At 57.2% G+C, this 9,022-nt stretch overlaps 2 protein-coding genes across 3 annotated transcripts in view; one reads left to right on the forward strand and one right to left on the reverse strand.

Annotated features, from left to right (window-relative positions):
- The window catches only part of NHSL3 (NHS like 3), a 23,733-nt gene extending 22,452 nt beyond the window's left edge, over positions 1 to 1,281 (forward strand). The window contains 1 exon segment of the mRNA XM_065650440.1: positions 309 to 1,281. Coding sequence (XP_065506512.1) covers positions 309 to 331 — 23 coding nt within the window. The 3' untranslated portion in view covers positions 332 to 1,281.
- Positions 1,235 to 7,036, reverse strand: YARS1 (tyrosyl-tRNA synthetase 1). Of its 2 annotated transcripts, none has more exons than XM_065650444.1 (14): positions 6,991 to 7,036; positions 6,820 to 6,884; positions 6,425 to 6,571; positions 5,212 to 5,387; positions 4,893 to 5,022; positions 4,515 to 4,595; positions 4,107 to 4,199; positions 3,804 to 3,939; positions 3,526 to 3,611; positions 3,301 to 3,436; positions 2,706 to 2,800; positions 2,376 to 2,569; positions 2,113 to 2,254; positions 1,235 to 1,905 (listed from the first exon to the last, which is right to left on the reverse strand). In XM_065650444.1, exons 1-14 carry the CDS (start codon positions 7,004 to 7,006, stop codon positions 1,795 to 1,797), a joined length of 1,608 nt encoding a protein of 535 aa, XP_065506516.1. In that variant the 5' UTR covers positions 7,007 to 7,036; the 3' UTR covers positions 1,235 to 1,794. The 2 variants fall into 2 exon arrangements, with proteins under 2 accessions (XP_065506516.1, XP_065506515.1); XM_065650443.1 differs by having other exon boundaries at positions 2,700 to 2,800.
- Between the last annotated feature and the right edge of the window lie 1,986 nt (positions 7,037 to 9,022).

Consider the following 9,022-nt stretch of genomic DNA (forward strand, 5'->3'; position numbering starts at 1 on the left):
ATAAAATAAAAGATACTCAGAGCAATTCCTCACGGACTCCATCTGTGCTGAGCAGCCAATCCCTGGAAGAGCATCCTGGTCCCAAACAGCCGATCCCAGGGGGAAAAAAGGCAGAAAGGTTATAGGGTCTGGAGCTATAGGCTCCTGATCTATAGGCTCAAGAGCTATAGGGTCCCAGTGCGGCCTGTGTTGGGGTTGAGGGGCAGCGGGATGGCTGGGAGAGCCGAGCTGTGAGGCCGGGTGTGGGGCTGGGCTGTGGGACGCTGGGACTCGAGGCAGCTGACGGGCTCTTCCCTCCCGCCTTGCAGACGGACGGGGCGAGACAGCCTGACGGACGGAGCTGCAGGACGGACGGGTGCCCCCGTGGAATCCAAATCTCTCAGGGACCTGGGCAGGTCAACGGACGAGTGTGGAACTGGCGACTGACTGACAACAGGAAGCAAACAGCCTTAGCCTCCACGGCCTTGATGATATTTATGCAAAAATGGTGTTGGTTTCACTTTCCTAAGTACTACAGCTTTATTTTTGCTCTTTTTTTTTTTTAAAATTTACTGGACCCAGAGCCAGCACCTCCTCCCTGCCCGGCTGCCGCTTGGTTTGTGCGTGTGGAGCAGAGCAGCCACGCGGAGAGGAGGAGTGCAAAGGGACGAAGATGCCGGAGCCAGCCGGGCTCGCGAGGAATCGCAGCACTTTGGACAAGGGACCAGGACAGCTTTGGCCATGGCTGCACCCAGGGGGACGCAGGCAGGAGCTGCAGGAGGGGATGGAGACGCTGGCTGGGGGGGACCAGGGCCTCGGCCCTCGATGGAAAGAAAAAAGGGGGTCGTGGCTAGTGCTGACCTCTGCCCACTGGCCCCAGGGTGGAGGGGGAGTCCGGCTGCCCCCCGAGCTGGTCTGCAGGGTAGAGCCTCCATCTCTCTTTCTGTAAACTCTGGTCATGTTTTGATTTCCTTGATTGTACAAAAAAAACCCAAAACAAAACACAACCAACTAACCAAACCAAATGCAACCAACCCTCTGCGCCAAGTAGCTGCTCAGAGCTCTGTACCTGGCTGGTAAAAATGATGAGCAAATGTTGCTGCCTCCTGTGCTTCCTGGCTCATGGCCGCGGCCTTGGCCTTGCCCTGTGCAGCAGCTGCCCGTGTGGAGCTCAGGGGCTGGCACAGATCCTGAGCAGCGTTAAAACACGGGCAGGATGAGCTCCTGGACAGACAAACACACCCAGGCGCAGTCAGACTGACATTTTATTTGGGTTTATGACAAACAGATGGTTCCCGAGTCAGTTTTTAAGGCCCACACCCCCACCGGCCTCCCCACAGGCTCAGGACGGAGCTGCCAGGCTCCTGGTCAAAGGGCAGCACCGGCCCCGGGAAGCACAGAGCAGGGGGTGCCTGGGCAGAGCACGGGCCCCCCGGTTGTCCCCAGCTCCATTAGCAGCAACACCAGTTTGAGCAAGCAGCTTTCCCTTTCTGCCCTCACCGCAGCACCCGCCGTCCCGGTCCGCAGCACAACCAGCAGCGCGGCGATGGCCCCAGCATCCAGGCCGAGGCCATGGGCACAAGTCACACAGGTCCCTTGGGTGCGGTGTCACCACGAGTCCCCAGCACTGGCCCACGACCGCTGGCTGAGCAGGCCCAGGGGACAGCGGGGGCAGCTCCCCAGGCTGTAAATTCAGTCCCAGAGCCCCCAGGTCCCACAGGCTGAGCCCCCCGCACGGAGCACTGGAAGGAGATGGCAGGACTGGGAGCAGAGGTGGTGGAGGGGACCAGACAGGAGCTGCGGCACTGGCACTTGTTAGCTGATGCTCCCTCCCTTCAGGCTTTTACAGGAGATGCTCCCCAGCTTGGTCAGGAAGTTTTTCTGCTTCCACTGGGCGACACAATCCTCAGAGACGCGGAAATCAGCCTGGGGAGCAGATCCAGGGGGACAGGGTCAGGCCTGGGGCCGCCAGCAGGGCTGGGGAGGAGGTTTGACTCCTCCAGCAGCAGCAAACACGGGCACCGAACGGCAAATCACTTACTTGAGGGGACCCAGATCTGGGGACAGTGGCATCTATGTGGCCCTAAGCACTGTCCCACTCGACACGCGGAGCCCCCCAGCGCAGCCCCTCACCTGCAGCTTCTCAAAGACCTTTTTCTTCGGCTTGAGCTCGGCGTCAGGCTCCCCATCCTCGTAGCCCTCCACGTAGACACGCTCTCCAGCGCAGCACCCAGCCGGCGGGTCCAGGGGCTCCACCTGCCGTGGCTCCCCCACACTGCAGGGCATGTGGGGGACAGAGAGTCACCCCGAGGTGACACCCACCTCCCCCTCAGCACCGCCAGGCTCTGGGGCAGGAGATGGGGGTCCGGACTGCACCCCGTTCTGCTCCCCCTCACCTGGAGGCACACAGCACCATGCCCTGCGACTCCACACCCCGCATCTTCTGGGGCTTGAGGTTGCAGAGCAGCACGACCAGCCTGTCCTGCAGCTGCTCCCTGGGGACAAACTGCACCAGGCCGCTGACCACCGTGCGGGGCTCCGGCTCACCCACGTCGATCTTCTCCACATACAGGCTGTCAGCGTCCGGGTGCTGCCAAGCAGGAGAAAGTGAAGGCAGGGAAGGGGACTGGGAGGGCGGAAAAGGAATAGGACCCCCCCTACACGGGTTCCAAGAACCCATGTCACCACACAGGAAGGTTTGTCCCCTCTTCCCGTTGCACCTGCACCTTTTCCACGCTGATCACTTTGCCAACACGGATGTCCAGCCGGGATGGGTCCACGTTCTCTGGCTCTGAGTTCTTGGTGCCTTTCTCCGCAGGCTCTGCGGGGCAAAGGGAACAGTTGTGTCACTCTGAAATAGCCTCAAGTTGCACCAGAGGTGGTTGAGGTTGGATCTTGAGAACAACTTCTTCCCCAAAGGGCTGTTGGGCATTGGAACAGGCTGCCCAGGGCAGTGGCGGAGTCACCATCCCTCGAGGGGTTGAACAGACACAGAGATGAGGTTCTCAGGGACATGGGGCAGTACCAGGGGTGGGTTAATGGTTGGACTTGATGATCTTGAGGGTCTTTACAACCGAAATGATTCTGTGATTCTATTCTATGATTCTATGAATAAAGCCAGGCCCTGGGGGGCACAGTGACCCCCAAATGCTGGTGCTGCTGAATTCCCTGCTTGTCTCCACACCACAGAGCACAGCTCCCCCTCCGCTTCGCTAGCCCCTCAAGCTGAGACTGAAGTGCCAGAACTTCTCTTTAACCTCGGCCCTGGGGGATCTTGTCCCACCCAGTCCTGCATTCCCCGAGCTCCCAGCAGCTCCTTACTGGCTTTGGCTGTGTTGGGATACGCCGCGCTGGTCAGCTTCTTCAGCTCCGGGCTGTTGAATTTCTCTCTGATAGGGTCGAGCAGTTTGTTCAGGGCAACTTCAACCGAGTTCTTCAGGTCTCCGGGATGCACGACCTGTATCACAACAGACAGACGGGTTCCTGGGTGGTCCCTGGGGACAGGGATGGGGACAGTGACAGGGTTCAGTCCCTCCCAGCGCTCACCTGGTCAGCAAAGTCTTTCTCCAGGGCCTCGTACGCTGTGTAGGTTTTGTTTCCTCCCCATTTTTCTTCTCGCAGAACCACAAACTCTGCGACACATAGATTTTAAAGCTCAGATTAATCCAAGCGGACACTGGCTCCCTGCTCAGCCAGATAAACCACCCGCCCTACCGAGCCCAAGAGCCAAGGGGGACGACAGCAGGGCCTGGGGACACTCAGGGGACACACACTGCCCTCCCCTCCTCTTATCCACAAGACAAACAAGTCCCAGAGCCCCTCACCTGACTTGAGAGGAAAGAGGACGTGCTTGATGAAGGAGAGGACGCCGTTGTTCTCCACATTCCCCGGCTCACAGAAAGCCTTCTTCAGCTTCTTCTTCACATCCTCCTTGCGGTCCAGAAGATCAATCTTTGAGTCCTGCAGGGAGAGATTTCTGTAGCCCGTTACCCAAATGAGACAACTCATGCTAGAGCTGTTGCAATTTCTTCTTAGACCCCAGTGTGAGAGACATCACCTCCTCTTGTGGTGCAGCCTCTCCGCCCCAACCATTAACCCCTGACCGCAGCCACCGCTCAGGGACCAACCTCTTCTGACGAGCTCATTTTGCTGCCTGTCAGACCGGGAACCATCGGATTCATCAAATGGACGCGCTTGGCATAGCCCAGGGAAGGCAGGTACTGGGAAAACGCAAGGAGGCAAGTCACGGACAGTCTTTTTCTGCAGATCAACTTTAACTCCCAACCCCTTTGCTCCTGGCTCCACATAACTTGGGGACCCAGAAAGGTCTCGTGAGTTCAAACAGCACAGACAGCCACAGCTGGGGATGTGTGGCAGCACTATTGTGCCTGAGGGACCATGAGAGCAGCAGCAGGAGCTGCACAGAGCCCGCTGGTGCCAACCGAAATCCCAGACACGCTTCTCCCAAGGGATCAGTGAGTGCTTGAGCCCTAAGCCAGCATTGCAGGCGGCTCACAAACCCCCCCGCTCCTCACCTTCTCTGCAAAGGTGAAGATCTTCCGCTGATCAACTCCTCCAAACTGTGCATCCACCTTGAGGTACTCCTCATCCAGTGCCTGCGGAGAGACACGCGCGGCCTTCAGCCTGGCCCCAGGGACTCCACGGCCGAGCTGAGCTTGGCTTTTGGGAGTCCTGCCCGTCCCCCAGGACCTGCCCAGCCCCTGCCAGGGCACTCCTGCTGCCCTGGGAGCTCTCCTGCAAAAGCAGCTCTGTGCTCGGATTATGCCTTGTGCTGCTGTAATACTGGGGTACGATGACCTTGGCATTCAGCCTCACGCGTCCCCACGGTTCTGGCTTCGCCCAGCACCTCTCCGGCCAAGCAGCTCTGCCAAACCCACCTTGGCACAACGTACCTGCAGGCCTGGGTACAGCAAACCGCTGAGCAAAGGGTGCTCCACCTGCTTCACCACCTCCGCTCCCGCCTTCTTGGCGTCATGCTGTGTCACCACGGACGAGAGGCGGTACACGTCCAGCGTGTACTCCCTGCGGGAACGGACAGCGCTGTTAGGAGGGGGACATTTTTTTAGAGCCACTTCACATAAATGCTGGTTCTGGCCACAACAAGAGGCACTGAGGCGCCTTCACTTTGCTCCCTGAGAGTGGGCTCAGGAACAGGGCAGGGGCCAAGTCGGGTTCTTCCCTCCCGAGAGGTCCAGGCGCTGCAGGACTCACTTGCTGAGCTGGTAGTCAGTGCCCCGGACAAACTTGAGCTTTTCCAGGGGCACCCCGATGCTCTCCAGCATGGCTTTGATCACGTTCTCGTAATAGCGGGTGCGCAGCTCCAGCAGCTCCCAGGGAGCTTTCATGTTGTCTAGGTAAGCGTGGAGGTCAGCGAAGAGTATCGTCACCTGGCAGAGAGGGGATGAAGCAAAAAAATAAACTTAACAGCAGAGTCAATTATACTGCTAAGTGGCATTCTTTATTTTTTCAGTGCTGGGGAACACTGGGGATCATCCTCCTTAAGTGCTCCAGCGACTGGATGCTCTTGTGTTGCTTATATTCACATAATTATTACATATGCATTACAATTTTTGAGAATTTTGGCATACATCTATACTAAGAAATAACTGCTGATGTTAGTTGTAATTGTTTAGTTTCTTACTTACAATACACCTATCAATTATTAGTTAAATATAAACTAAGCACTCTGCTTCTAAACAATGTATCACTTCTTCTGTCTCCCTCTTGTCATGCAGAAGGATCTAAAACTTGGAAAATATCCCCTTGTTTTGCAGGTGGTGACAGAATCACAGAATGTCAGGGATTGGAAGGGACCTCAAAAGCTCACCCAGTCCAACCCCCCCGCCAGAGCAGGAACACCCAGATGAGGTTACACAGGAAGGTGTCCAGGCGGGTTGGAATGTCTGCAGAGAAGGAGACTCCACAACCTCCCTGGGCAGCCTGGGCCAGGCTCTGGCACCCTCACCATGAAGAAGTTTCTTCTCATCTTTAAGTGGAACCTCCTGTGTTCCAGTTTGTACCCATTGCCCCTTGTCCTATCACTGGTTGTCACCCAGAAGAGCCTGGCTCCATCCTCCTGACACTCCCCCTTTCCATATTGATCCCCATGAATGAGTCACCCCTCAGTCTCCTCTTCTCCAGCTCAAGAGCCCCAGCTCCTCAGCCTTTCCTCACACGGGAGATGCTCCACTCCCTTCATCATCTTCATTGCTCTGCATTGGAGTCTCTCAAGCAGTTCCCTGTCCTTCTATCTCATGTCAATTGGTTAATGATGGGTACGTCTTTTATAACTTAATCACAGTATACATGAATTTGGCATCTTCTCTTCAGGGACAGTGTCAATGTCAGCTGCTCAGGGGAACGGAGGTTCCCACCCACCGGTGTGGTGACAGAGCCCCGCAGGAGCCCCCAGCTGTGCCCGTACCTCACACCCGGCCTTGAGGAAATCCGCAATCTTGGACATGGGCACAAAATAGGCCACGTGCGGCTTGCCCGTGGTGGCCGTGCCCCAGTAGATCTTCAACTCCCGCTCCTTCAGGATGCTCATGAGCTTGTCCTCCCCCAGCACCTCCTGTGGAGGGACAAGACACACACTTGGCACGGCTGAGCCTCCCGGGACAGGCTGGGGGGGACACGGGCAGGACAACACCCCGCTGAACGGCCAAGCCCCGCACCGGGCCCGGGCTCCGGCCCACCCTGCGGGCAGCACGGCCCCTGCCGGCTCCAAAGGCTGCTCCGGGCCCCTCCGCTGCACCCAGGGCCTGTCCCGGCCCCGACCCCCGGCCCGGGCCTGTCCCGGCCCCGATCTCCCCTCAGTACCTGCAGGTTCCGGGTGATGAGGTGATATTTCTCCCGCGGACCAGGCGCGGGCTCCATAGCGGCGGCTGCAGGGAAGGACACAGCGTTACCGGGCTCCCCAGCCCCCCGGAGCTCCCCAGGCCCCGCCCGGTGCCGAGCCCGCCCCGCTTCCCCCGGCCCGGCCCCACCGACCCGCTCCCGGTTGCATCAGCCCCGCTCGGCGCTCGGCTGCGGCGCCTGGACGTCACTTCCGCCGCCCGAGCGCCGAGCTGCCGATGGGGAAAGGGCGGGGCCAGCCGCGCTCCAGCCAATGAGGCGGCGCCTCTCGCGGGAGGGGTGGGGCTGCTCGCGCCGTTAAGATGGCGGCGGGTGAGCGCAGCGGGGGTTGCTCCACCGCCAGGCCCGGCCGGTTCATTTGTCTTGTTGTAGCTGTTTGTTTATTTATTTCGTCTTTTTCACCGGGTCTGGAGGACACCCGGCGCCTGGGCGGGCCGGGTCTGGCCGGGGGGAGGAGCCGAGGGCGGGTCGGGCTCCACCCTCGGGGCGGCCCCGGCCTCGCGTAGCGCTGAGGGGGAGAAATGGGCGGCCCGGGGTAGGGCCGCTGAGGTAGGGGCAGGTACAGGTGAAACAGTTTGCCCTTGTGCTCTGGTGTGAGGCGAGAGTGCCGTCCGTGCGGCTGGAGACTTGGCTTTTTCCAATAAGATCGCCTGTGGTGGGGAAACCAAGAGGCCTCTTGCCCTGTAGCCCATGAGTGTTTCCTCTGGCCGGTGCCCCCAGAGCTGTGATGCGAGGGCTGTGGGCTGGGCAAGGTGGCCAGTCCCTGGGCCTTGGCAGAGCTGTGTTCCTCAGTAGCTTTGTCTTTTGATCCCACCATTTATAGAGGCTGTGCTAGAAACCCCCATGAAGTGTGGGTAACTTTCTGAAGAGCTGCCCTTGGGAGAACAGCCCATCTGTGGCCCATGAGGGTGTGAGAAGCACTGGCCCAGATTGCCCAGAGAGGTGGTGGCTGAACCATCCCTGGAGACATCCCAGGCCAGGCTGGACAGGGCTCTGAGCAACCTGAGCTGGTGCAGATGCCCCTGCTCATGGTAGGGGGGGCACTGGGGGAGCTGGGAAGGTCCCTTCAACCCAAACCATCCTGTGATTCTGTGGCTGGTGTGTTTGCAGTTGGAGTGAGATGGCACCAGCGTGGTCTGACTGCCCAAGCACCAGCGGTGTGATGAGGGACAGGGCGATAACAGAGCCTTGTCTTGCATCCATTTAAGAGCCATTTACACAGTTACTGAGCATTATTCTGGTGTAAATCCTTGAACAGCCCCTGAACTCAACATAGTTCCATGGGGAATGGTAGGGGGCTCCAGGCTTGTGCATAATTGGTCCCATAGTTACCAGGGTTCCGCTTCCAGGATCAGTTGATGTGGGGCTGACACTACAGACCCAGCACAGGCTGTGCTTGGGTGAACTGGGAAGTTCATGGCAGTAAAGGAACTGTCTCCTCTGTAAGCTGAGCATGTAAACATCTCCTAATGTGCTTTTTGTGAGCCAGTTCCAGCAAAAAGGCTTAAAATGTTTGATTCTCTTTCAGGTCCTTACTGGTTAAGAGTGAGATTATCAGACTGCTACACTCTGTAGGACTAAATCCACATTTAATTTATTTTTGTTTCTCTTCGTTTCCCTTGAAGAAGCACTTGAGCACTTGTAGGAAAATTGCAGAACTCCAGGCAGGTACTATCCAGTGAACACTGCCCGTGACTCCCTGTGTTCTTGTATAGGTTTTGTATGTATGTAGGTGATTCCCAACGTATTTTCTTTCTTCAGTGCAGTTCCAGCATTATTCAGAAAGTGCTGATTTTTATTATTTGGGCAGAATGACAAAAGGAAGCAGCAGAACTGCCTGAGGTTTATTCCTGGAATAGGTAACCCCCCACTTTTGAATGCAGTAGGTAGTCAAGCCAACAGGAAGACAAAAGGTATTTCTTTAAATGCATTGGTCACAGAGGACAGGAAATACCTTTTCTTAGTCCAGATCCTCCTGCTGCGTGAGAGTCAATGCAGGGCTGTCAGGTCAAAAGGTTCATCTTTGTGTGAGTCCTCACCAAGAGGAAAACAGGTTTTGTTTGTGGCGACCTTTAAACTGTTGACTTTTACAGGAAAGTTCTTTATCTTCCAATCTTTCGTTATAACATGTGTTTTCTGTGGGTATTTTAGTGACTAATATGCTGCT

The sequence above is a fragment of the Caloenas nicobarica genome, chromosome 23 (assembly GCF_036013445.1).
Source record: "Caloenas nicobarica isolate bCalNic1 chromosome 23, bCalNic1.hap1, whole genome shotgun sequence".
Taxonomy (NCBI): domain Eukaryota; kingdom Metazoa; phylum Chordata; class Aves; order Columbiformes; family Columbidae; genus Caloenas; species Caloenas nicobarica.

Bases quoted from the DNA above. Each gene is read 5' to 3' on its own strand.
- YARS1 (XM_065650443.1), bottom strand. The intron at 4,596-4,892 runs GTACGTTGTGCC...GTCTCTCCGCAG, and splicing joins TGCTGTACCCAGGCCTGCAG to GCACTGGATGAGGAGTACCT. The intron at 2,570-2,699 runs GTGCAACGGGAA...CCTGCTTGGCAG, and splicing joins TCAGCGTGGAAAAGGTGCAG to CACCCGGACGCTGACAGCCT.